General features: G+C 36.9%; 1 protein-coding gene across 2 annotated transcripts; it reads left to right on the top strand.

Annotated features, from left to right (window-relative positions):
* Positions 1-795: 795 nt before the first annotated feature.
* On the top strand, positions 796-27,393 carry NDFIP1 (Nedd4 family interacting protein 1). Of its 2 annotated transcripts, none has more exons than XM_034404803.2 (8): positions 796-1,272; positions 11,018-11,105; positions 13,080-13,210; positions 14,562-14,649; positions 16,547-16,671; positions 19,763-19,829; positions 23,741-23,846; positions 26,470-27,393. In XM_034404803.2, the coding sequence occupies exons 1-7, from the start codon at positions 1,219-1,221 to the stop codon at positions 23,842-23,844; spliced, it is 657 nt and encodes a 218-aa protein (XP_034260694.1). In that variant the 5' UTR covers positions 796-1,218; the 3' UTR covers positions 23,845-23,846; positions 26,470-27,393. The 2 variants fall into 2 exon arrangements, with proteins under 2 accessions (XP_034260694.1, XP_034260703.1); XM_034404812.3 differs by having other exon boundaries at positions 959-1,272; positions 11,024-11,105.
* The last annotated feature ends 515 nt before the right edge of the window (positions 27,394-27,908 follow it).

Genomic DNA, 27,908 nt, shown 5'->3' with positions numbered 1-27,908 from the left:
AAGCATCCGAATTTGGATCAGTGACCATGGGACTGCTGCAACAGTCTCAAGTGTGAAAAATGTAAACTCCCTTTTTTCAGTGCCCTTGTAACTTTAAAGGGTCACTAAATGAATGGTTGTAAATCAAGGACTACCTGAAAATGTGGGCGTGCATTCTCTGAAAGAAGAGTCGAATGCAAGGGTGGGCACAACTGGGCTGTGTATGAAGAAGGCTTATCTAATCATGTCCCTAAAAAGTCCATCTCGGGGAGGGCTCCTCGAAAGAGATTTCCCCAGGCGTGGCACTTAGTTAACAGAATAACAGAGTTGGAAGGGATCTTGTAGGTCATGTAGTCCAAACGCCCCTTAGCCTAAGCAGGAGACCCTACACCATTTCTGACAGATGGCAGTCCAGTCTCCCCTTGAAAGCCTCCAGTGATGAAGCTCCCACAACTTCCGAAGGCAAGCTGCTCCATTGGTTGATTGCTCTGTCAGAAAATTTCTCCTTATTTCTAGATTGAATCTCTTAAATTGATCAGCTTCCATCCATTATTCCTTGTCTGGCCTTCAGGTGCTTTGGAAAACAGGTCGACCCACCTTCCTCTCTGTGACAGCCCTTCAAACATTGGAAGGCTGCTATCATGTCTCCCCTGGTCCTTTTTCTCTTCACTAGACTAGCCATGCCCAGTTCCTGCAACCGTTCTTCATATGTTTATAGCCGCCAGTCCTCTTAATCATCCTGGTTGCTCTTTCTCTGCACTCTTTCTAAAATAATCCCTCCCCCCTCCCCGGCCCCTCGGATGGGAAAAGATCACCAGACGGAATTAAGGAGATCTTGCGTGGGATTGTTTCCACCAACCTATGCTAAGATCCGGTGGATTTTCCCTTTACATTGCTGAATGGCTGAAAAAGCTAAGCGGAGGAAGAACCTAAGGAAAAAAAAGGAGGAGGCGGCGGCAGCGGCAGTGCATGACGGAGTGGAAGGGAGGGGAGGGGCCGGGCCTTCGGCAGCAGTAGCGGCAGGAGTCCTCCGGGTGGCCGCTGCTGCCGCCGCCTTGTTTCTCAAGCGTCAAGCCCTCCTCCTCCTCCTCCTCCTCCAAGCTTAGCACCGGCAGCGCCCTCGGAGAAGGGAAGTGTCCTCAAGCAGTCCCCGACGGGCCTCCGCCCGCTCCCTCAAAGCGCTCGGCGCTCCAGGCAGGTCCCCTCCTCCTTGCCCTCGCTCGGTTCTTCCCCAACGCTATGGCGGCGGCCGAGCCCGGCAGTAACGGCAGCAGCGGCGGCCGATACCAGCAGGTGAGGAAGCGGCTCGCAACTTGGGCAAGGCGGCTCACGCGAGAGCCGCGGTCTCTTAGGCCGCGGCGGTGTGTGTGTGTGTGTGTGTTTGTTGGGGGGGGGAGGGTTTGAGACGGGGAAAGGCCTTTTAAAAAGCTCCCTCCGGCTAGGAAGCCTTAAACGCCTCAGTCGTGTCCTCCTCTCCCCTCGCAGGATAAGAGATGTTTTTCTCTCCCTCGCTGCTTCCATTTTGGCCTCTTGGTTTGTAAGGCAACTCCAAGGTTTCCTCCCCCCACTTTTTTTTTTTTTTTTTTTAAAATCGCGCATCCGGTTTCCCTCCCCTTTTACTTGGTGTGTTAAGTTTTAAAGGCCAAAGGAGAGAGAATATGCTTCTCCCCCCTCCCCTCCAACCAACCAACGATCTGCTTGCTCCGTTCGGAAACCGACGATAAAAGCAATTTTATTCCTCTTCCCCCAGTCCTTTGGGGTGCGACTGGATCGTAAGGTGGAAAAAGATTAAAACGCCTGTCCTAAATTAAACGGCGTTCTCGGCTTGTGCATCCGTGGCTTGGTTTGGTTACTGACCGACTCCATATTGTAAGGATGAATGATTTAAGATTAGGGAGTTACGCAGTAGAAGTATCAAAAGCCCTCGTGATTTAAAGCCGGCGGTAAAAGGAGAAGAGGTTCGTCCGTTTGGCCTTCTAAATTCTCCATCCTGTATAGAGATGGAGAATTTAATGGGCGCTGCTGATTCTGAGTGTGAAGGCAAGCTGGTCTTGTAGTTGTGCTAGCTAGAGTAGCTAATTGCCATAAGGATATGATGGAGGTAGCAAATTGTTGGGAGATCTAATTCTTAATGACCTCTCGAGTTTCCCTCATATCCAAATAGTAAAACACTGCGAATTCCAGAACTCTTACATTTACAGATGTGAAATTCAAATTAAATAAGCCAGCTGGTTCCCCTGCCTTAACGGACTCTGTCAGGAAAAAAAAAGTATGTATTGAAATACAGCATTGGGTAAAATACTACAATTACTGTATGATATGTATCAAAAAATGAGGAATAAATTCACCTAAATATGTTATGAAAGATCTGGGATCAGCGTTCTTAATCTAAATCTGCGTTGGGAAAATTATGGCCCACCAAATGTTGCTAGATAATTGCCTGCATCTCATATCATTATCATCATTTAATTGGATTTCAGTTGCAGTTTCAATATTCATTTGAAATTATTGTTCACAAAGTCTTGTTATTACCTAAGCGTCTTTCAGGTTAGAACCCCAAGAAAATATCATATTGCCTTTTGAGATTTTGTAATTACAAAGTGTAATTAAATAGATGCCTCTTTGTTTAGCTGATAGTTTTGGAGGATTTAAAGCTGATATGTACATATTGCAATTAGGTACAGAACTAATTTGCTGATTTGAAAACCGTCCTTTCACTCTGAATCCAAATTTTTATATGTTATACTTAATTGTTTGAAGTTAGCTGTAATTTTTTGTTCTTTATTTTTTTTAACAGACATTTCACAAAAGTTAGTTCTTATGAATAAAAACCTGCCAAATTTCTGAAAAATAAATGTAGACTATATTACGTTTTGGGCTTTTATTTTTTATTTTTAAAAAAGAGATGTGTCTTTTAATTTCTTGATAAACTGAAAGAAATGTGTGCAAGTAGAAACTTCTGTGAGGCTTATGCCTGCTAAATTTTAAATAAGTATATTCAAGTTTTATTGAACAGAATGCCATTTTATATTTTTTTAAAAAAAATCCATAATTTTTAATTTTAATGGGAAACATACTGAAAAATATTCAGTCCAAACAGCACATTGTTTGGTTCCTCCTGAATATTTAGAGCAGGTGTGTCAAACTCGCGTCATCACGGCGTCATCATGTGACATATTGCGACTTTTTCCCCCTTTTCTAAACCGGGTGTGGATGTGTCCAGCGCATGACACATCAGCCCTTGGGCTACGAGTTTGACAACTCTACTTTAGAGAGCTTTTATTTAATTTTGTCTGCTTTGGATAAATTCCATGTCAATGTTAAAAGCTCCCAAGTTGTTTTTAAGTCAGTTTAATTCAGGTTGAGATTTAGTCAAAGGTCAACTGCTGTTGATTACAGGTAGTCCTTGACTTATAATTGATTGCACAAGTTGTGCAGCACAACAGCAGTGGATTTGCTTAATGATCATGGTGTTCACTTTAGAATCACTGAGTTCGCTTAACAACTGTTACAAAAAAGGTAAAATTGGGCATAGTCTCATGGTGGCTCGATTAACAACTCGCAAAAGTGATTTAGATTTCAATTACCATTGTAAGTTGAGAACTACCTAATACTGGGACATGTCCAACTTGTTTTTATGTAACAATACAGAACTAGTTAACTATTGCCTTCTTTGGAGCTTTTTTTTTAAATTTTAAAAAATCCCATTGTAGTCTACAGTCATGATACTGTATTTCATTGAAATACTGACCAGATTTGACCATGCTTATTTTAGCCAAAGTTGGCTAGATACTAACCTAGCTATGACAAAACCATGATTTAAAAAATGCTTGCTGATACAGAACTCAAAGGGATTTGTGGTTTAAAAGGGAACTATGTTGGTGAGAAATCATGGAGAAATGATATGTTAAGTCATTTGTATGGAAATCTTGATGTTTCATTTCTTCATGTATTTATTTGCTCTGGTTTGTATGCCTCTCTAGTCATATGACTCTTGAGAAACTAACAACTACCATATTGGGAGGGCATTATTAAGAAAGCTTGATTATTGGGTCCTTGCAAATTACAATTCTTTGGTAGAGGAACTCTTAGCAAATCTCCCCTCCATGAATCAACCTGAGCTAGATGGCATCAGAAATATTCAATACCTGAACCATGTGAGGTTTAAAGGTGACAATTAACACATTGAATTGCATTCATATATTCATAGCTAAAGCAGATCCCATATTAGTGATGTTAGATGGGCTAATCTAGACATAGTCATAATACCCTAGCCTAGGCCATCACATAATGAACAACTGAAACTTCCAGATGGGCCTTAATGATAACTCCATGTCAGTGGTGAAATTCAATTTTTTTTACTATTGGTTCTGTGGGCGTGGCTTGGTGGGTGTGGCAGGGGAAGGATACTGCAAAATCTCCATTTCCACCCCACTCCAGGGGAAGGATACTGCAAAATCTCCATTCCAACCCCACTCGGGGGCCAGCCAGAGGTGGTATTTGCCGGTTCTCCGAACTACTCAAAATTTCCGCTACCGGTTCTTCAGAACCTGTTAGAACCTGCTGGATTTCACCTCTGCTCCATGTACAAACATTAGTGTTTAGTAGTCCAGATAACAAAGGCATGAATGGCCATCAACAAAGTCTCTTTGAGAAATGATAGACACCAACTGCAGAAAGGACCCCCTAGCTATATTTTTTACCCAATGTTTAAGTAGGAGTTGCAAGTCCAGAAAACAGATTGTGAGCCAGTTCTTTCTGCAAGAATGTAAACCTTATCCAGGATTGTTTCTGGAATCAGTTGACTTTTGAATCCATAATTGAAGTTACTGTACTTTGTAAAATTGACATGTATTGTTTTTTAACAGAGGGTAAGTGGGAATTTTTTTGAAGGATTAGTGATCTTAGATAGTTCCTAAATTATATATTTATAAGTAATTGAGGACTAAGGCAATATGTATTGGGATTGAAGTACATATATAGTGAGCCTGAACGAAAGCATTAGTTTCAGTTATGTTCACAAATGTGTGTCTACTTTCTCTTCAACTTTTTATAATTTTGAAAATATTTTTGGAAATTATATATTAATAAGAAATATATGCTTCATAGGAATTTAGGTGAATATTTTTGGGATTCAGTAACTGCAGGGCTATAAAAAGGTCTTTATTGTGATGATACCTGGAATAATGCTGTTTTAGAAAAATAGCTGTGCATGGTTCCCATACAATGGAATTTGTTGAAAAAAACAGCAGGCATTATTTATGTGATATATATAGCACAATATTACATAGATAGTCCTTTTGGAGCCTGCCCATTACACTTGTAAGTTGTGATGGTCATTAAGTGGGTCACCATGGCCCAAGACCCATTTTTGCGACTTTTTTTGTGGCGATTGTTAAGCAAATGCTGTAGTTATTAAGCAAACCAACTGTTTTCTATGGGATGATGTTGCTGAAAACGAAATAAATGCTAGTTTAGAGCAAAGACATAATAAATCGTAGTCACATGACCATGGGACTCTGCAAATGGCCATAAATGCAGGCTGGTTACTGAGACTCCAAAATGAAGTCATGTTGAGGTGGAAGGCATATAAGTCACTATACATGTGACTATTAGGGGGACCCTGGCCATTATAACTTTGGAACCGAGTTGTAAGTACGTTTGGGGTGGTGGTGGTGGTGTCTGTTACAATTTTGAATGGTTGCTAAATTACCTGCATTCAGAAATACGTCCTGTTGTTCTAAAGGACTTATACTCAGGTTTGGGTCTGTATTATGTTGCAGTTATTTTTGTAGTTTTATTTTCAAATCATTAGATTAGTTAGTTAGTTAGATTAAATTAGTTAAGAGTTGGGTTGCATGGTAATAATTTAACATTCATGGTAATCTAAAATGCATTTGTCCCATTTTAAAAAATGGGATTCTTTGTTATTTTGTCTGTTTCTTGGCCAACATCTTGAAGGCAGAAGTTTTTTTTTTTAATTAGATTTTGAGGTTATTCTTTGAACACATACCTTACTATAAGGTAATAATTTATTTACCTTATAGTTTCTTTTGAGTAGCAAAATCCTAAATGATAAAATATTCATATTTTTGGGGAAGGAATTTTATTATTGGTTGTTTTTAAATCCATATTTAGTATCCTTTGTATATGTAATTAGCACAACATATCCCTAAAAATATATATATTCAAAATGATGATGATTGCAAAACTAATATTACATTGGTTCTTTTCGTGGAATTTATTCTTTTTAGATATTTTCTGCAATTCCAGACTTCAGACTGTTTGGATTGGCACCTAAATTTTAAAAATACGTTTTTGTTGAATTCTGAGGGACAGCTTCAAACCTATATTGTAGCAGGGCATGTAAAGATAAACATATGAGAGGTATTGGATGCACTCTTCTGCCTTCCACAAAGGAAAATCTCTAATCCTTTTACCCATAATCTTACTGTATTTTCCTCACAACTCCTGGGAAGAAGCTGTTCAGTAAAATGTCTACAATTCCCAGATAAAGTATCTTTTATGCTGATGCTACAAAACATTGCCAAATAGTTTGGCTTCCATTAATCCACGGTGAAGCAGATAATCTACAAGTGGAAAAATATTCAACATCATTATTCCTTTTCCCAGGAATGGTCATCCAAGTCATTACAAGAATTAGGAATATAGTACTCTGAGAGGTTGCACAAAATACAAGGTAATGGCTGAGAAGCTGCAGATGATTTTCATCTGATAGATCTGATTTGGAGGACTGTAAAAGTACCACCCAGAAGCCCAGATCTACACATACACACACACACACACACACACAGCTTCTTTTTAAAGCCTTAACTCTATTTTTTTTTCCAAGTTCTTACAGTACTTACTGATCTGCCTGACATTCTGCTCCCACTCGTCTTCAGCCATTTATCAGCTATTCTTGTTGAGCTGTTATTACTCTGCCAATTCTGCTGGTTCCACAGGTTCCTTTCTGGAACTGCTGTTACCTCTGGACTCAGCTTTGGTGCCTTAGGCTCTTTCTGGGCTGCTGCTGCTGTTGTTGTTGTTGTTGTTGTTGTTATTCCTTTTTCAATTTTTTTTGTTCCTCATTTCTTTGTTTCTATTGTCTTCCCTCTTCAACTTTTCCTCATTGCTACTACTATATATTTTCCTTCAAAATTTATTTTCCAGCCAGATGTATGCATGTGTTTTGCAGAGCTACTAACCCAAGTAAAGGAAGGACAGGCCCCTTAAAAGATAATGAGCAAATAGGAATAAAGGCAGTTTTTTTGCATGCTCCTTTGTCTCGTGCCTGTCTAATTGCTTGATATCAATGTTCATGAGTCCACCATGAAGAAACGAGAGTGGTTTCCAAGGAAGAAACCACTGTTTTCCAGAAAGCGCATTGCTGCTTCACTCAAGTTTTCCAGACACCACTAGATGATTCAATAGTCTATTAGAACAGAACTTTGTGGACAGAAAAAATAAAAATGGAACTATTTAATAAGAAACATGTTTGGAGAAAATCTCAGCAAAAGAACTTAATCTTGACCCTGGAAAGATACCATGTTTGAGACTGCAAAGATCTGGATGGCTTACCGTCACTGAAGGAACACTGGATTATGGATTGTATCATTAAATTCTACAGAGAATTGCAGAACAACTGACGGAAGCTTAAAGTAATGTAATCATGCAATGTGATAGTGATCCTAACAAAGAAATAGAAATTAAAGTCTGCTAAAAACAGATCACTTTTCCTTTGAAGGTGCCAGCCACAGTTGCCAGAAAAACTGATGACCCCAAAAAAACTAGTCCATGGCAGTTCAACTGGGAAGCTCATCATTGTTTGATTCCCATAGATTGCTCCAGCGATATCTTTGTTCTGAGTCTGCTGAAAAAAGAGACTGCCTAATGGGCTGTGCCTCTCACTGAAGGCAATGGTCATTGCTGCATAATTATCAGAACTTCCTGCAAAGTTTTAGAACTGCCTTTTGTTAATTCAGCAAAGAGGGCAACACCAGATCAGGAGATTTATAAACTAAAGCAAAGGTATTGCAGGGCTTGCAAGTTCCTATTGGATTTTCAGTTATAGGCCAGAAATGCGGAATAGAAGGACTTGCAGATGAACTGAGAGATGTTAATAAGATAAGGCAAGCTGGGTAACTTGGAAGAACTGTTCCAGCATTGTGTGATCATTGCTGGATGATTGGAGGAGTTGAGCACAGAGGAAAGAATAAGTGGAGAGGTTTTATTTTTTCTGCACCACTAATCTCCCTCCTGGGCACCAATTCCAGAGAATCCATGAAAATAGGAGGAATAAAAAGAACCATGTCTGCAGTAGACAAGGATTAGAGGAAAGATTTTGGTTGTATTTCTGCTATGGAGCCCGAATACCTAGTCAAGACTTGTCCCACTGAATCAGTTACTAAAGCTGCGTCTGTGAAACTTCAGGTGGTATAGCAAGCAAATACTCAAATTACTCCAGAGCATCTTCTTTGAGAAATTTCACAGGCTCCTCTCTCAAGATCTTGGCAACTATTAGGGATAGCTCAGATAACTGATAAGTATCTCTGATAGGTAAATACATTTTATTATCCATGCTATTCTTTCTACACTTTCAGGCTTAGAAATAAATTCTGCACTATTTTAGATTCTGATGAGATCACAGTGCAAGAGCTTAAATTGTCCACACAATTATTAGAGAAACCTATACTTGTGGAAAAGATTGACCAGCAAGCACCCCAAGCTGATCCTGTGTCTGCAATGTGCAACACCTTTGCTACATCCACTTTTGAAATGCTCTCTTCTACCTGTTATACAATTGAACTCATTTGTCATCTAATTATCTTTCATAAATGGAAATTTTAAAAGGTGAATCAATACCTAAGGTGCTATGTCTGATATCAACAGGACAACTGAACTGAATTTGCCTGTAACAGCTCAGTATATACCTCCAATATTTTAATTTATTTTAATCAATTTATTGCTATCAACTCCGCATCCAGAATTGCAGCATCTACTGATGTTCATGCCTTGGACATTCTATAGGAGAGGCAGACTGCTCAACTCCTTTTAAAGGAACAGATTTGGCCAAGACTGCATACAGATGTGATGCAGTTACATACAAGCAAGTGGATGTCAAGATTCTGGTGGGTGATTTGGTTTGGCTTCCTACGAGGTTTTTACATTCTGCACTACCATCTAAAAATCTGGATTTTTTAAAAAAGGTTTATTAGTCTTTTCCCAGTTACCCAGAAAATTAACCTATTGGCCTTTCATTTGCAATTGTCTGCTTCACTGAAGATTTATCTGGTCTTCCGTTAGTCATTGTTCATTTGTAAGGAGCCTCTGTGCCTTGCATTCAAAATCCTTATTTGGGGGCGGGGAAGTAGAGAGAGTGAAATGGAATATATTCTAGATTCTAGATATAGGAGAGGACTTTAGGAGTATCTTAGTCATTGGGCATCCAGTTCCATCTGAAATTTCCACATAAACCGTATTTTTAAAAATGCTGCCACTACCAATACACAATTATTACTAGGATGAAAATGATCCCTTACTTTCTGATGCAGTTACGATAAACTCTCCAAATTTATCTGTACCAAAAAAGGAAGGGGAGGGGGTCTTGTCTGATTGTCTGATTCTGAGTGACAAGACTTACTTGTTGATCTTGGAGAGCTGCCAAGTAAGGTTGGGAGAATGAGTCTTAACAACCTACCAGAATCTTCTTTGAAGTCAGGAGGGAAGACTGATGGGGGAATAATTGTACAGAGATATGTAGATGACCTTCAAGCAAACAACTCAGACTGGGAAAGAAGAAGGGTTAAGAAAGTAACTCAACATAACCCTGCCTTATATGTGGTATAAAAAAGCACAGAGGAAAAAACTCCAATTTTTAAGATTCTGTTATTATGGCCTATTATCAATAATGTAGAGTTCCAGTGGTACTTATATTGCCTATTCCTCAAATTGACCTGCCTTAAAGGGCTAACCTCAGTGCAGTGTTCTTCCATAAGGATGACAGAAGGTGGTACCCATAAACTGGAGAGAATTACTGTATTGTTTAACAAATATATGCTACATAATGTGTTCATATACAACTTTGTCTTAAGCATATCTAAACATAAAGAGAAATGTTTATATAAATTGAGAGAGGTATGTGTGTGTGTGTAATGCAATGCTACCATAATCCTCTATCTTTCACATTGCTGCTAGAAATCTTGAAGATTTCCCATGTGTTACCATAGTAACAGGATGAGTTTGAGGAGTGGTATCAGCAGTCAGTAAGCTCATATGTATTGCCATCTGGTGACTGAGCAGTTTTTGCTTCACTGAGTTAAGCTACATAGTTACAGTTTAATAATAGAAATATATATTCCACATTCCATTTTTTCTATGCTGATTAGAAAGTAATGCTTTTGTGTAAATTTAGATGTTGCAGTGTTGTTCCTAATAACAAACAATTGTGGATGATTTATTGATTCACTGATTGTTTGAAGGGGTGTGTGAGATACAGATAGAAAGATCTGTTAAGATTTCGAATACTTGCATTAATAATTTGAAAGTACATGGAAAGAAATAAAAATTTATCTTACGAGTCCCATGTTCACTAATTATATGTTAGCCCCAGTAAATCCTAATTTTACATGTGTTGCCTTATTCATATACTTGTTCAGTATCTTTCCCAAACACCCAACTGTATATAGATTTTAAGAACTTTTCAGCAATGCATACAAGAAAAGCGGGTTTACTTTGCTATCTCGATACTATTTAGTTGTGAACTAAAATGTTTAATAAAAATAAAAGTAAAATTGTGTTAAGGAAAAATGTTATTCAGAATTAATAATTCGATTTAAAAAAGTGATTATATCTCAAAGGGATGATTGAAAGATGATATATTTTTAAAACATTTATTGTTATTTTTTAAATTATGAAACATTTATTCCCCTGTAAAATATGTGTAATTGTTATAAATGATTTCTATTTTGTGTATCATCAAAATCTTATCCTTTATGCATCATAATCAGGTAAAATTAAAGAAAAAAAATCTTCTCAGTTGCAGAACGAGGAGGAACCTGTTGAAAATCTGCCAGTTGCAAATGATTTTCCACCACCTTACAGCAGCATTTCTGGAGAGAATTCAGGTAAAAACTTGAAAGTCTGGTATCAGAATAACTTTTTTGATGATTGGAGGAGCAGCAAAATGTTGTGTGAACAATCTAAATTTACAGAAAAATAAGTGACTGATGAATCTATCCTAATTAAATAGTCCTTATTTTACATTGCAGAAGGAACAGGCAAATAATGCTAATTATGAAAATTATGACACATACTTTTCTGTAAGTAATTCTATAGTATGTTGCATTGTTGGCTGTGAAGCCCAGAGGTGGGCTGCTGCCAGTTCGGACTGGTTTGGGTGAACCGGTAGTTCCGACCAGTGGCTGGGCCTGCCCACCTACCCTGGCGCTATCCTGTCCTATATAATCACCATTTTTTCGATGCCGCACGCATGCGCGGAAGACACCCACTCACATTTTCGGTTCTGGGCGAACCAGTTGTTACAGTATGTGACGCCCACCTCTGGTGAAGCCATACCTCCCAACTGTGTGTTAAGAAGGAAGAGTATGTGGAAGAGAATTCTTTCTCCTCCTAGTTCTGCTTAGATAATAGTTTCATAACATCAAGAGATCACAACTCTATATTTGTAGAAATTAACTGAACTGCCACATGCTATATATTGAATGATTGAGTTGCTACTTGCGGCAGGTGGGGGCAGTTGCAGAATCCCTGCGGTTAGTCATAAGGGTGGGTGGATTGCCAGGCATCCAAATTCAGATCATGTGATCACAAGGGTACTGCAGTGGCTATAATTTCGGGTACAGATCATAAATCCCTTCATTCAGCACCGTCATGGTTGCAAATGGTTGCTGAACAAAAAGTCAAGGGCTATCTATATAAAGTCCCAAATCATCATATATAAAGTTAGCTAGAAATATACTTGAATGTAGCATTGTAGTAATAGGATAAATTAAATACCACAATATGTTTCTAAATAACTTTATGTGGTTCTTCTTGTATTTGATGACTTTATATTTTGCAAAGAAGTTTTTATTCTATTACTTGGAAGTAAACTGAAAGGAGAAGCTTATTTCAGGTTGAATCTGTTTGCTTTCCTGTCATATAACATGCTTTATTTTATACAGATTATAAAATAAATGTGCAATTTATTCATATTTTACTCTTACTATAATGTGCCAAAAGAAGATAAAGGAAAGAGCAATTTAAAGATTGAAAAGCTAGATAGTAGAAGATAAAATTCCATATTTTATCAGGCAGCTGATAGATTAAAAAAAAAGAGTTGGCCTGATTAAAATACTTTTTGTCCTGAGAACAAAGAGCATTATAATCAACAGTGAATATGCTTATTTAATTAATATTTACTTAATAATTTTTCTCATTCTTTCCTGCTTCTGAGGAGCTCAGATGGCACATGTAGTTCCTCCTGTTTCCTTAATCCTGTGAACTAAGATACTGTAGTCCGAGAATAGGTGACTAGTATCACTCATTTATGCATGTGTTAAAACATGCATAAAAGTTAAAATATTTATGTGCCACATGTCTTGGTCTCCGTAGTCTTAGTCTGATGTTTTATTTACAAACAGTGGCTTTTATGACTCATGGTTAATTTGATCTGTGTGTAGAAATGTCTATTATTATGACAGATTGCCAATGGAGAAGCTTTATTGTGTTGTTTGTTTTGTCCCCAATCACTGTTCTTGTCCTTATTTACAAATTTACCCCTTTCGGGATTTTGGGCCAATCTGATTTGAGAAGGGATTGTTCTCCGCAGTTATTTATATTGCACTGTTATCCCTAATCTTTCCGAAAGTGGTGCTTCCAGATTTGTTGACATCATAACTCATTTGGAGGGCATTATATTGGGGGAATATATTTATTCAAAAGTACATCACTCCAAGAATATAATGGATTTTGAGATTAATGAGTTTTGTAATTTGCCACTTTCTGAAGACAGAAAGTGTTGACTTTTCAATTCATAACATAATTCAGTTTAGAAATATTAATCATAAATTAACCATCTTATCTCTCCTGCCTGCCAGCGTATTTTGACTACAAAGATGAAGCTGGGTTCCCTAAACCTCCTTCATATAATGTAGCTACAACTCTGCCTACTTATGATGAAGCAGAGAGAACTAAGGCAGAAGCTACTATTCCCTTAGTTCCTGGAAGGGTAAGTGTGCTTTGATTCTCTGCAAACATATCAAAACATAATGAAAAACTAAATTTGTTGATGCAAGTGCTATTTAATAGGTGATTTTCCACAATCATAGTTAGACCAATACAACTCCCTAAGAAGTAATTATAACCGTGATGGAGAACCTATGGCGGAAGTGGCATACCGAGCCATCTCTCTGGGCATGCGAGCTGTCACCCCTTGCTATTCCAGGTTCCGGCATGCCGGCCAGCTGATCTTCACACGTGCAGGAGCGCCGGAAACCGGAAGAGCAGCTGCCTGGTGTGCATGCGCGCCCCGGGAAGATGATCTTCCAGTTTCTGGCATTCACATGCATCCCGGTCACCTGGTCTTCCAGTTTCTGGTGCGCATGCGCGCACGAAGACCAGCTGGCCAGTGCACGCATATGCACATGCAGATGCTAGAAACCAGAAGATCATGTTCCTGGCGCATGCATGTGCACCAGGTGGCTGCTCTTCCAGTTTCTGGCACGCATGAACACGTGCTCCCATTTCGACACTTGGTGGCGAAAAAGGTTCACCAACACGAGTACAAGCTAAGTTTGCTGATGTAATTAGATAAATAAATAACAGGAATAATATATCAATTTGTGCAGTTTTAGAAATGTAGGTAACACTTTCAAATGGTTTTATATTCTTAATCTCTTTTCCTCACTTCAAATCCCCAAGGTATAGTTATAAGGTTGCTATTTTGTTTACTTTTGTATTGTCCTATTTCTACATTAGATACAGTTCACTTTGGTCTTTCTTTTTAAATTTCTCTTTAATTATGATATTTCACTTGTGTATATGAAATATTTCTCATTTCTTAGTGATTTACACTGAAGTAGGAGAAGGTAGATGTGCTTTGTTAAACACCTATCTGTATACTACAGACTCTTGTGTCTGTAACCTTTAACTGGGCAAAATGGTGCATCGTAGAGCAACGATTTTTCAACAAGGTTCCTCAATGGAATAATTTACAGAGTGTGACCCAACCTCTGACTCCCATGGAATTGAAATTTGGCGAATTTTATAAAACATGGCATTAAAAATTATAATACAAACAGTTTATATTATAATAAAAAATGTCATAAAACATTCCCTGTCCTGATGTTTGACTGCTATATAGTTCGCCATGGGCTACTTTCAAGGCAGATAGATCTCTGAATATCTCCCTGATTTTTTAAGAACATTAAAAGTTCTGCCATTGTTGAAGGCATTGAATAATCTGGTAAGGAAAATCTCTGATTTTCACAGGTTTTCTAGTTCATTCTCCGTAAGGAAAGGTGACATGTTGCTGTTATGAACCAGATGTTTGCTAATCATTTTGTTCATTTATGTCACAGGAGGAAGAGTTTGTGACACGGGATGACTTTGATGATTCCGATCAACTGAGGATAGGAAATGATGGCATTTTCATGCTGACTTTCTTCAGTGAGTACTTTTAACAAAGTACTCTTATCAATTGAAATTGAAATAATGTTTGATTTTCATTTTTTATAAGGCCATCTAGATAATAGAAATATTTTCTTCTGTGCTGTTACAGAGACTGCACATATGGAGCTGATAATTTTTTTAATAGTAATGACTTCCACTTTCATCACAAGTATAAACAATTTTAGTAGCTTCTCTTAAAATGCAACAAATGACCTTTCTCCCCCATGTTTCACATTACTGTAAACAAATCCTTGAAGCCTCATTGTTTCAGTCCTAATCACCAAAAGCCCATTAAGGGTTAACAGAGAGAACAACATATCTATTTTAGTTTTGATCAAATAAACCAACTTCCTTTTACTTTTAACAATCTTGATCTTTGGTCCCTTGAAATAATGACCTAGAACTTGATTTCTTTTCATCTTTTCTTTGTCCCTTCTCACAAAATTCTTTAGAGCTTTAATAAGCCTCTTTTGTAAATCCAGTATAGGAAAATAATCCATGTCATTCTCTTGGTTAATTATTTATATATCCTTTTTAATTATTAAGTCATGCATGGGTTTCTTCTGAATATCCAGTGTAGCTTTTTCGTAGACTGTCACTTTTGAAATCATTTTCAGATCAGTCTCAATCTTGTCAAGTAAAACTTGTTCCTCTTTTATAACATCTTTTACAACCCAATCTATTAATAGAAACAGACACTCTTATAGTTAATGTCTGGGCCCATTGTTCAAAAACATCCTTCCGTAGTTTCAGTGTTAAAACATTTTGTTTCAGTCTGTGCTGTTAAGTGAAATGTTTTTCTCCTTAAATTGTAGTCTTTAGTTCTTTCTGGTTCCCTCCAGTGTCCAACCTTGAAGATCTCAATCCTATCATTTAAAAAAAAAAAAAGCATTCAAAAGAAAAGTATTTTTCTACAGAAAGGATTCTTCTAAAATCCCATTTCAAATCCATCTGGATCCTTAGTCTGTTTGTAAATTTTCAAAATCAAAGCTAAGCAATTTCTAAAAATGGTTAGAAAAGGAAGTATGTGAACTTAATTTCGTTAAAGGCATCAACTAGTTTGAGCAAGATGGCTATTCTTTTGTTTCCCAGAACTGTATTCTTGCTGGAAACTGCTGCCTTGCAATCTCCTTGCAAGGAGAAGCATTTGGCGCCAATCTCAAGTCCTCTCTCTGTCCGGAAAGGAATTACAAGCATTCTGTCTACTCGACAGCTCTTCTCTCGACCATAGTTTTTAGTTCTACTTTTAGCTGAGTTGTCTTCAGTTTGCTCTTTTTTTTCCCCTTGAAGTCCCAGAGCTGATCATTTTTGACCCAAGAAAATCCTTGAGTCTATTAATTTCCTTTAATATAAATCTCAAAAATAGTACAAGATATAATGATAACTTACAAGCATAAGGATGCTATAGACAGCAGTGCTAATTTAGGAGTGTGATACAATTTATGCTACCTCTCTATTTTAGGGGCCTTGAAGTGGAAATTTTACAAAAATTGAAGGGGAACCTAAATACTTCCACAAATGGTCATAAGAAGAACTCCATTGAGTTACACACAAGCTCCTTCTACTTTAGCACCTTGCTTCCATGGTGGTTGATGAGATTTTTCTGGGAAGCTCAGAATCAGGCATGAAGACAGTTACCCTTTTCTCTTCCTAACTCTTCAAAGTGATGCTGAGAGGCATTCTGACTACTAGCCAACTATAGATTGCCTTTGACAGGAGAGTTTTCTTTCTGTAACTTTTCACATTAGTCTTTTTTAATTATCTTCCCAAGTTCTTCAGGGTGTCCTGGTAGTAGCAATCTTTTTTTAATTACAGTATGACCATCATCAATAATTAGAACAAAATGAAATGCATTATCTGGCATTAAGGCATTTTCTTTGTTTTGCTTTTTTAGTGGCATTCCTTTTCAACTGGATTGGATTCTTCCTCTCTTTCTGCTTGACTACCTCAGCAGCAGGAAGATATGGGGCTATTTCTGGATTTGGTCTTTCTCTCATTAAGTGGATTCTGATTGTCAGGGTAAGTTACAGAATGGAAAAAGAAGTTATCACAAGTCTGTGTGTTTGATACAGAGTTTAGTACAGTGTTCCATTATTCCTTCCTTGTGAAAGTTTTAGAAAACTAATTTAGACAAACTATTATGTATTATATTCATTGTATTTAGGAAATACAATATAATAGATTCTATTTGAGCCCTGTGATCAGTAATGTGGAGACCGCAATATACATTTGCATGCTAATTTGTTTAGTCTTCTTTCAAACGTTTTACTGTTTTAACTGAATGATTTTTTCTATTTTATTGTGCAGCATTTGGATACATGTTAGAAAACTTGTATATAAAAAACCCATTTGCTCTTGGATAGGCACTCTGCAATTAACAGGAGGCAGTACATCAGGGAAATGCCACTGACATAATTATCCGGACCTCAAACATTCTTTCTCTCTTTCGAATGCTAGGAATTGAATCTAAAATTACCTGTGTAGAAGACATAGGATTTGCCATTAATTTATATAACTATATATGTGGATTTCGCACATATACCATATTTTTTGAACTATAAGACATTACAGAACATAAGATGCACCTAGCTTTTGGAGAGGAAAACAAGAAAAAAAAATCTGCCTCTGCTTCCCAGCATCCATCTGGTATTTATCTGGCTAGCGTCCTTGCAGCAAACAGCCTAGTCAGCTTCAGCAAACAGCCGGGGAACTCTGGAACCTTTGCTGCCAAGCAGCTGATTGGCGGTTAGATTGGCCTCCCAGAATACCACCGATCAAGTGTTCTAGGCAGCATGGATTGCCGCCACTGCCTTTTGCCACCTATCACCACCGCCTATTGGCCAATCCAATCGACAGCGAAGACTCCAGTGTTCCTCAGCGGCGGCGAATGGCAACAGCAGTGACAGGCAGCGACAGGTGGCAGTGACAGGCAGTGGCGGTGAATGCTGCGACTGTACCAACCCCCCTCCCTCCACTGCAATATTCGCTCTGTAAGACGCACAGACATTTCCACCCACTTTTTTGGGGAGGGGAAAGTGCATTTTACAGTGCGAAAAATACAGTACTTACATGGTTCTCTTCTACTGATAGGCTTCCCAAAGCAGCACATAAAAATAATGAAATAAGTTTGAAAAACTGGATTGAATAATATAAAATACAGGTTATATAGACAAATTTTCCTTAAGAACAGCTAAAGTCAAAATAGTTCTTAACTTTGATTCAATCTCTCTATTAACAATATTTTACAAAATTGTCTTTAAACATAATTCAGTTTTCCATTTTTGAGAAAAGACAAAGATCATTAAAAATCTAAGCTTAATTTCAGAGAACATAACTAAGAACTATGAAATAGATACTTTTTTTTAGAATAGAATAGAATAGAATAGAATAGAATAGAATAGAATAGAATAGAATAGAATAGAATAGAATAGAATAGAATAGAATAGAATAGAATAACAGAGTTGGAAGGGACCTTGGAGGTCTTCTAGTCCAACCCTTTGCTCAGGCAGGAAACTCTATACCATTTCAGACAAATGGTTGTCCAGTCTCCATGTGAAACTGGAAAATAATGCAGTTGCTACAAGAGTTTCATTAACTTTTATGAGTCAGCTTCTTAGAATAGGAACCATGTGTTTTTACCTTTCCAATCCGATCCAACAGATTGGACATGCTGTAGATCCCTTCAACCAAAGAGTGTCAACTGGCAGGAACTAGAGGATAGGCTTTTTCTGCCATAGTCCCTGCCTTATGGAATATTCTCCTCTTGGAGATTAGAATGGCCCCTGTTGTCTTTTCACAAAGCTTTAGTGTACCCAGGCTGGCTGTGTACCCAGGCCTGCGGCTCAGGTGTTAAGGGCCCTGATCCTTAGCTTTACTGTTAGTTGGTTAACTATCTTGGTTGCAGTATGTATTTATTTTTTGGCTATTTTTATTGTTTCATTGGTTTTAATTGTTTTAACATTAATTTTAGAATTATAAGCCACTCAGAATCACTTGGTTGAGTTGGATGGCTATAGAAATGAATGCTATAGAAATGAATGTGAATGAACACATAAACAAATCAATATCCAAAGTACTTCTGAATCATTTCAACGTATACAGAGCCCAAGAACTATACATGACACAGATCAGTGCAAAAGACAAACATGTTTGTGCATCAAAACTTTGATAACAAAAGGAATTGTTTGTATTTGAGGAAGAATATGCAGAATGCCTAATCTTTTCCAAGAGCAGATTTTCCTCATTGTTAACTTCAGCAGTAAAGTACATTGTTTGCTCTGTTTCTTCAACAAAGAGTAAATTATTTTTGTGTTCTTATAGAATCAAGCAGTTGCCGTCTTATATTCACTTCTGCTAAGAAAGTATAAGCAGGGGTGAAATCTAAAATTTCTTACTACCGGTTCTGTGGGCGTGGCTTGGTATGTGTGGGGGTAATGTGACGGTGGGTGTGGCCAATTTTTTTTTTAACTTTTAAAACCATTTTTTCTACAACCTCTTCGGCTAAAGGTTGTAAAAAAATGTTTTCAAAAGGCTCTGACGATCCCAGCTGAGTTCCCTGATGGCAGGGGCTTTTTTAAAACTCAGCTGGGATCGTCAGAGCATTTAAAAGAAAACAAGGTTTTTTTTCTTTTAAATGCCTTTGACGAGCCACGCGATCATCAGAGGCTTTTTTTAAAAAAACTTTTAAAAGCATTTTTTTGGCCGTAGTTGTAGAAAAAATGCTTTTAAAAGTAAAAAAAAAAAGCCTCTGATGATTGTGCGGCTCAACTGGGCATGGTGGGGGGAGCGGGGATTTTTGCTACCGGTTCTCCGAACCACCCGTCTCCATCTCTACTGGATCATGCGATCCGGTCCGAACTGGGAGCATTTCACCCCTGAGTATAAGTAAAAGTATTTTACAACTGTTGTGTCCTAAAGGATTTCTTCCCAGAACTATTAATACTAGCTCAATAAATAATTGTAAATGAGCCGCAGTTATTTTAATACTAAACCATTTCTGCTTTGGAGGATTTAGCCATTGTTCTACTTAGCTAGCAACTAATTAGTGTGAAAAATCCCACAAATGCTTACCAGCTTAATACATTCCTCATTTTTTGTTTTTAATTTTTAGTTCTCTACCTATTTCCCTGGCTATTTTGATGGACAATACTGGCTGTGGTGGGTGTTCCTTGTATTAGGTAAGTGGGTTTCAGTGAATTTATTTTACTGTTACCATATTCTTGATTTTAATTATTTTATCTGTGGCTATAAATCAAAATTTAATTTGTAAATTAAAAAAAAACCTTTCATAAAATAACTTTTCTGTTAGCTTTTTGACTTATCTTAATTTTTAACTTTAATTTAATTCATTACTTGAGAAAGGTTTAATAATGTACGGCTCTTTTTAGGGATTTCATATAAAGGAATCCTGCCACCTAGTGGAGATGTCCTTAGTTGCATATTAAAACAACTTGTCTAACTCTTGCATTGGCCAAAAGCAAATCCTGTAGCTTAACCAGATAGAGCATACGTCAGAGATAACATGTAAAGGGAAGACTCAGATTGGTCAAATTTCTTCAGAACGTTTCAAGATTATTCGGAATCATTAGAACACAGGCTTCAATAAATACACACCACAAATTAGGAGAGACATTAACAATTTTCAAAGGATAATGGTGTAGTTAAATAGTACCAAGAAAGTGATAAAAAGCAAGAATGCTTTCTTTAACAAAGGCATCTTGTAATAGAAAAGAAAAAACTCCCCAGATTCTGGTAAAATAAATGTTAAATAATTTAATAATGGAAGCCAGTATAATCAAACCCATGTTTAGAAGCATTTATGATCTATTGCACCTGTTACACAAGTTGTAAATTTTGCTAGAGAAGGCGTTTTGATTATATTAATCCATATTTTAATCAGTTTCATTAAGTGATTGTTGCTGATGAGTGATTGATGCATTTTTACATTTGTAAAAAAATATAACAGTTTTATGACCATTACAATGTATTAATGTTACATTTTTACAATATTTTTTGTGGTGGTTAAGTGAATGCTGTGGGCATTAAGTGAATACATTGGTTGCTATGCTGTGTTTTTGCTGAAAACCAGAAGTGCCAGTTTTCAGCAAAATCGTCATAAAACACAATAATGTCACTGCCGGATGCTGCAAACAGCCATAAATCAGCCCTGTTGTCGAGCGGCGAAATACAATCCTATGATTGCAAGGGGCCCTAACTATCAGAAGTTAAGATCCAGGTCATAAATCCCCTTTTTAAATAGGTTGTTAAACAGTTGCTAAGCAACTAGTCATAAGTTGAGAACTACCTGTAATTTGAATTTACCGGTACTTTAAAATAGTTTTTAAAGGCCAAGGGGGCTAAATATGGAACATTCTCTCTTGGCTCCATTTCAGCCTTTGAATATGAATGATTTCTGTGTGCAGGTAGACCTCAACTTACAACAGTTCATTTAGTGACCGTTCAAAGTTACAATGGCAATGAAAAAAGTGACACATGACCGTTTTTCACAGTTACGACCTTTGCAGCATCCCCATGGTCATGTGATCAAAATTCAGATGCTTGACAACTGACTCATATTTAAGACTGTTGCTGTTTCCCAAGGTCACGTAAACATCTTTTGTGACCTTCTGACAAGTAACATCAAGGGGGAAACCAGATTCACTTAACAGCCAGGTTAGTAACTAATCAACTGCAGTGATTCACTTAACAACTGTGGCAGGAAAGGTCGTAAAATGGGGCAAAACTCACTTAACGAATGTCTCACTTAACAACAGAAATTTTGGGCTCAATTATGGTCGTAAGCTGAGGACTACCTATAGGTACATTTTTTTTTAACAGTCTTAATTTTTATAGTATTATTTGTAATATTATTTGTAATCATAGACTTTGTTGGGAAACCAACTCTTTAGTGTTGGACATCTTGCCAAGCATTTTCATTAATAATAAAATGTCAAATGAGTACATAGACACAATATTGCATGCTGGGATAAACAAAACAGTAAATAATTGATTTCACAGTGCATTGAAACCTTCCAAATATTGTTTGTTGTTTTTGCTACAACAACTAGCCTGTCTCTCTCTCTTTAAAATAAATTGATTAATAAGTTGATTAAATGTTCATTTAATCTGAAGTTTGTTTCAGGTTGGTTTAAGAAAAGAAATGACATGTCTTTAAAGGTTTAGCAATCACAAATATAATCAAGACAATAAGGAATATAATTATTAGAGGAAATATTCAATGAATGCATAGATTTTAGACCTACATGATCCTAAGAATTATGGATAAAATTTCACCCTTAAACAGAGCTTCCCCATCTTGTTGCTTTGTCTCTGTGCATTTCAACACTCTTAAACTGTAGCTCTTAAACTGGCCAACTGTGCTGCCTAAGACAAGAGAATGAATAAACCTTTGGTTAAGTACAGAGTCTGTAATTGTAATGAAATATAAATTGTTTGGATATTAAATGGGTTGTCGTCTCTCCTCTCCCCCCTCCCCCCCCCTGATTTGGAACTCTTCTGTATATTTTAGTAATGTGACTTTGAACGTGGGGTGAATATTGACTGGTTCGGTATAATGTTTAGAAGCAAAAATTAAGAACAATGTTTACTGTTCAATTTCAACTGAAGTTTGCTTTTCTCATTGTTGAATAAGATAACAAGCTCATGGTTAATAAACCAAAATTTCCCCTTGGATACATATCTTTTATTTTTTAGAAATAACTGTAGCCTTCTTGAATTTAAGTTATTGTTGCTTAAACAGCTCACACTTAAGTGCTGGAAGTTTTATAAATTTCCACCCAAACCACCCAATAATTCCTTCTGGTCCAGTTGACAGTTTGCCACTTCAGCTTTCTCCAGTCTCTAGCTTCTGTTGTAGAAATCTTACTAAGAGGGGCTCCAGTTTTATATTCTTTGAATGACAGTCATTCAGTTATATATAGTATTTATAATGCATATAGTAGCCTTAGCTTAACAAACTATATACATCATTTTTAGACAGTTTTTACAGTTCAAGTGTCTCACTTCTTATTTTCCTGTTCCCATTTTCATGTGCTCATACTTTATAAAGCTTCAGTACTTTCGCTTGTTAGGCTTCATTTTAGTTTAGGGTCCAAGCTTTACAGTACTCTTTCCTGAACTTGAAATTCCAACACCTTTATCAAGCTATCGTTGCTAAATTTGGTTGGTCATTTCCTAACATAGCAATCTTCCAACCAACCAGTTTCCTCTGGAGATCTCTCTTTATTATCGTGTTTGTTCCTACTGGCTTCCCAACTACAGATTTCCCCTCCCCCAACTATTGTTTGATACACACACTATCCTCATCCACAGAGCACAAAATACAGGAAGTCCTTGACTTACAACACTTTGTTTAGTGACTGTTCAAAGTTACAACGGCACTGAAAAATTGACTTATGACAGCTTTTCACACTTATGACTTTTGCAGCATCCCCATGACTAAAGGTAAAGGTTCCCCTCGCACATATGTCCTGGTCATTCCCGACTATGGGTCATGTTCCCCATAGTTAGGATGGTTGCAGTGTCCCAGGGTCATGTGATCACTCCTTTGCAACCTTCTGACCAGCAAAGTCAATGGGGAAGCCAGATTCACTTAATTTCTAACTACCTTAGTCTTACTAACTTCGGTGATTTACCTAATAACTATAGCAAGAAAGGTCATAAAATGGAGCAAAACTCATTTAACAGATGTCTCTCACTTAGCAACAGAAATTTTGGACTTAATTGTGATTGTCAATTGAAGACTACTTGTACAACTCCAGAAATGTCCAAGAATCTCCATTGCCTAAGGGAATTTCAATCAATGATTCCCATCCTGCCAACCTCTTTTCCTTTTCATCTCTTCCCTTTCGCTGAGAATTGCTTACCTGACAATAATCCTGGGTTGAAGATTGAATTAGCAGAAAAGTACTTGATTTGCTGATTATTTGACCTTGTACCACAATAAGGAATGTAACAAATTGAGGAAAACCATAACAAATTAGAAACTGATTGCTAGGCTCTTGAACAAACAGTGCTTTTTGGATCAAAGAGAAATAATGTGTAAAAATATTCTGTACTTTTTCTATAGGATTTCTTCTGTTTCTCAGAGGATTTATCAATTATGCAAAGGTTCGGAAGATGCCAGAAACATTTTCTACACTCCCTAGGACAAGAGTTCTCTTTATTTACTAAAGGTAATATACTTCAATAAAGTTTGCTAATTTCTGGGGTGTGTGCGTTTGTGTATATAGACACATGTTAAAAAAATACTAGAAAATTTCACATTTCCCTGTTATTTATAAAATCAATTTATTTTATTTGTTGCATTTGTTTTCTTTTTCGTATTAACACAAAATACATTTTTTGTAATTGAATGCTAAAAGAAATCTTCAAATTGCTTTAGGAAAATGTGTTTCCTTGACCTATATGCACAACTTCATTTGCCAAATAGATGTTCACTACTGAATTAGAAGGCAATATCAAAACTCAGGGAAGAAAAACACCATCATGAGACAGGCTGTATAAACAAATGCAGTTGGCATTAGCCACATAAAGACACTTGAACTAGAGAAGGGTGTTGTTTTATTTTAAAAAAACTGTAGCTCGGGTATCTTTAATCCTTTATTAGTGATTTTAATTAAAAGATGCTTGCCCCTGAGGAGGAAAGCTATGGCAAATCTAGACAGCATACTAAAAAGCAGAGACATCACCCTGCCAACAAAAATGCATATAGTCAATGCTATGGTGTTCCCAGTTGCAATGTATGGTTGTGAAAGTTGGACCATAAGAAAGGCTGAGCGCCAAAAAATTGAGCCCTTTGAACTATGATGCTGGAGAAGACTCCTGCGAGTCCCTTGGACTGCAAGGCGATCACACCGGTCAGTCCTAGAGGAGATCAATCCTGACTGCTCTTTAGAAGACCAGGTCCTGAAGATGAAACTCAAATACTTTGGCCACCTAATGAGAAGGAAGGACTCACTGGAGAAGTGCCTAATGCTGGGAACGATTGAGGGCAAAAGAAGAAGGGGACGACAGAGAATGACGTGGCTGGATGGAGTCATCGAAGCAGTAGGCGAGAGCTTAAATGGACTCCAGATGATGGTAGAGGACAGGAAGGCCTGGAGGAATATTGTCCTTGGGGTCGCAATGGGTCAGACACGACTTCAGAACTAACAACAACAACAAAATAGCCCTCCTGATTAGGAGGAATTCCCACTGAATTACAATTTTCCTCACTTCTAAGTTTCTTTCAATACTAAAGTAAAAAATGGGTTTGACTGACAGGCCATTGCTGTTTTCACTGACATCAGAAATTCTTATTTCTCTGAATGTAGATTTAGAGTATTTTTAGCTCATCTTCTTCATTTTTGATGTAATTGATGTAGGGTGCAAAAATGGCAGCCACATAATTTTGCATCTACCCAGTATTTAATTTGATATATGCAAAAAGTGACTCTTTCAGAGTTCTTGGATTAGAACTCTTACATCAGCTAGAGAGTGCCTGCCTATAAATGAAATTTTCTAGCCTGCCAAATTAAAATTTAGTAGGCAACAAAATGTATATATTTATTTATTAAAGGTGCTTGATGCTGGTTCAATTGGGCAAATGTATGCAACTTACAAAGCAATAGCTGTATCATCCAACAAGCAGCAGTATTCATAATCAAATTTGAAGCAGTTTCTAGATGTGCAGAAAAGCAGTCCGAAAAGGATGCTTACAAACAATGTGCAGAACCTACTTGCTTGAAGCTCCTAACACAATGATTATCCTAAGCCAGTGTTTTGCAGTCTGTGCATGGAACTAATGCAATTTTTATTATTATGGTTAGTTAAATATAATTAACTAAATTGTAGCTATTAATTATGTTTACAGAAATCTTATTCTTTGAGATTAAAGTAAATAAATTTAGCAATCTTTAATCTGTTGAGATTTGAACATGAATACAGGATTTATAATGATGAACAAGATTGTAGATTGCCTCTTCTCATCACTTGCATTTTATTGTGCTTTTTATTTTCAGTATTCTTTATAAATAGACACATGCAAATAAAAAGCAAGTTTTCATACAGAGTTGCAGACTACTCAAGATATCAAAGTTATTTACTTTATTGATCTGATTATGCTAAGCCAGAGAAGGTAGCCTATAGCCTCTCCCCACCCCCATTTGTGAAACTCCATTGTCCATTTTAATACAATCCAATAATATGCTATAGCTGCACTGAGCAGTTATAGAGTAACCGCTCGGCACCGTGGCTGAGTGGTTAAGACACTGGTCTTGTCAACCAGAAGGTTGGCAGTTCAAGACCCAAGCACTGCGTGATGGGGTGAGCTCTTGTTCCTGTCCCAGCTTCTGCTAACTTACCAGTTTGAAAGCATGCAAATATGAGTAGACAAATAGGTATCACTTTGATGGGAAGGTAACAGCATTCCGTGCACCTCAGTATATAGTCATGCCTGCCAAATGAGCATGGAAGCGTCTTTCGACAATGCAGGCTCTTCAGTTATGAATCGGTGATGAGCACCATCCTCTAGAATTGGACACAACTGGACAGGGAAACCTTTACCTTAAGAATGAGTTTGGCTAGTATCTTCTAAAAGCTTTACATCAAACACAGATTGTGTCAAACACAGATGTATTCAGCTATTAAAATGAAACAACAGAATGAAGAATGAAGAATGTAAAAACAGTCAAGGAGACAAACACTTATGAATTATTATGCTATATCCAATAATTCGTGTCTGTAAAATGTTTCCTCAGCTATACTTAACTTGTTTTATGACCATTCTTCTCTTTGCTATCATTTTGCTTTTTTCAGACTGAAGTCTTTTGGCAACATTTTCCTGCTTTAAATGAATCCTCAATTAATATATGGACATCTGCAGGAAATTAATCAAGACTCTGGACACCCACAAAAGAAAAAAAAAGTAATTAATCACCTGCTTAAAATAAATAAAGTTTTATTGGAAAAAAAGAAGCATTTCTTTCTATTTGTTTTTAGATGTAAAATTTTAATAGTACAATGCAAACTCCTGTAATCATTAAATCATTAGTGGCTAATGTTTGAAACAGCTCTTGCAATCAAGTCTGTGATGTTACTAATAATGCCTTATTTAGTATTTGTAGTCTTTTAAATAGCATGAGCTATTGCCCTGTATCCAGAAGGGGTCAGTCTTGCTTTTTTTTCTCCCCTTAAAATGAGCTTAGAGTATACTCTTAGTGTAAAATACTGTAATAATGCTGGCCATTGTGAAGGGATGTTCTTGGATCTAGAAACTTGTTTTAACTGTATTTCTGCACATAATATGTATCTGTTATTAAATAAAATGATAACAACTTGGAAGTAAAGCGTACATGCACAATCTGAATGTTTTTAAAGAATAACTGTGAGTATTGCTAAGAAGATGGTAGAGATATGTATTAATTTTTGGTAATATATGATAAGTCCTTTATACAATTGTACTATATCCATTTTGGCTTGGGATCCTTGCAGTATATGTTGGTAACGTAAAATTCAAATAATTTGATACTGCCATGTGTAAAATTAGACAGTTATGTTTGATGATTTTAGGGGTCTTAAGGTAGTCTCTTTACTAATTAACATTTCTTGTTTTTCTAATTTATGTTACAGTTAAATATAGTTTATTGTACTTTTCTGTGATTTCTGCAAAGCAGTAATTCAGAATTCTATTGTGTTAAAACTGTAAATATAGCAGAATGTTAATAAATGTCACTTACATTAGTAGGATTTTCATTTTGCTATACACCAGTGTTCAAATGGAGACTTTAAGGGGGAAATCCTAAAACAGCCCAATTAGAACATGCATGCTCTCATTTGGGCCATTGGATAGCAAATGGCAAGGATGGAAGAAGATATGGCACTATTTAATGACAAGTCTCAGTTTATTCAATCACTCAAATGTCTGCTGTCTTAACCAATTCTCACATCTAAGGCTGTTGACAGACCAAGTAACTGTTTATCTCAAAATTTGCTCTATAGTGTTGCTTGCATAATGTGTCCTAAAAAATATAGTCTTCATTATTTTTGTAAAAGCTTAAAAAATGTGACTCAGGCAAGCCCAGTCTAGGCCTAATGTTCATGCTGGGAGGGATACCACTGGCAGAATGTAACTATTTTTCGTGTTTGAATTGTACTTGTGCATGTATGCAATTCACATACGTATTACATTGGTAATATTTGATGAGTGTGACTTGTATGTAGTTTCAAACAGTTAAGGATTCCAGTCGTAAAATGAA

The sequence above is a fragment of the Pantherophis guttatus genome, chromosome 2 (assembly GCF_059756535.1).
Source record: "Pantherophis guttatus breed Tessera chromosome 2, ASM5975653v1, whole genome shotgun sequence".
NCBI lineage: Eukaryota > Metazoa > Chordata > Lepidosauria > Squamata > Colubridae > Pantherophis > Pantherophis guttatus.
Note: the sequence above shows the minus strand (reverse complement) of the source record. Positions and strands in the feature narration are given on the sequence as shown.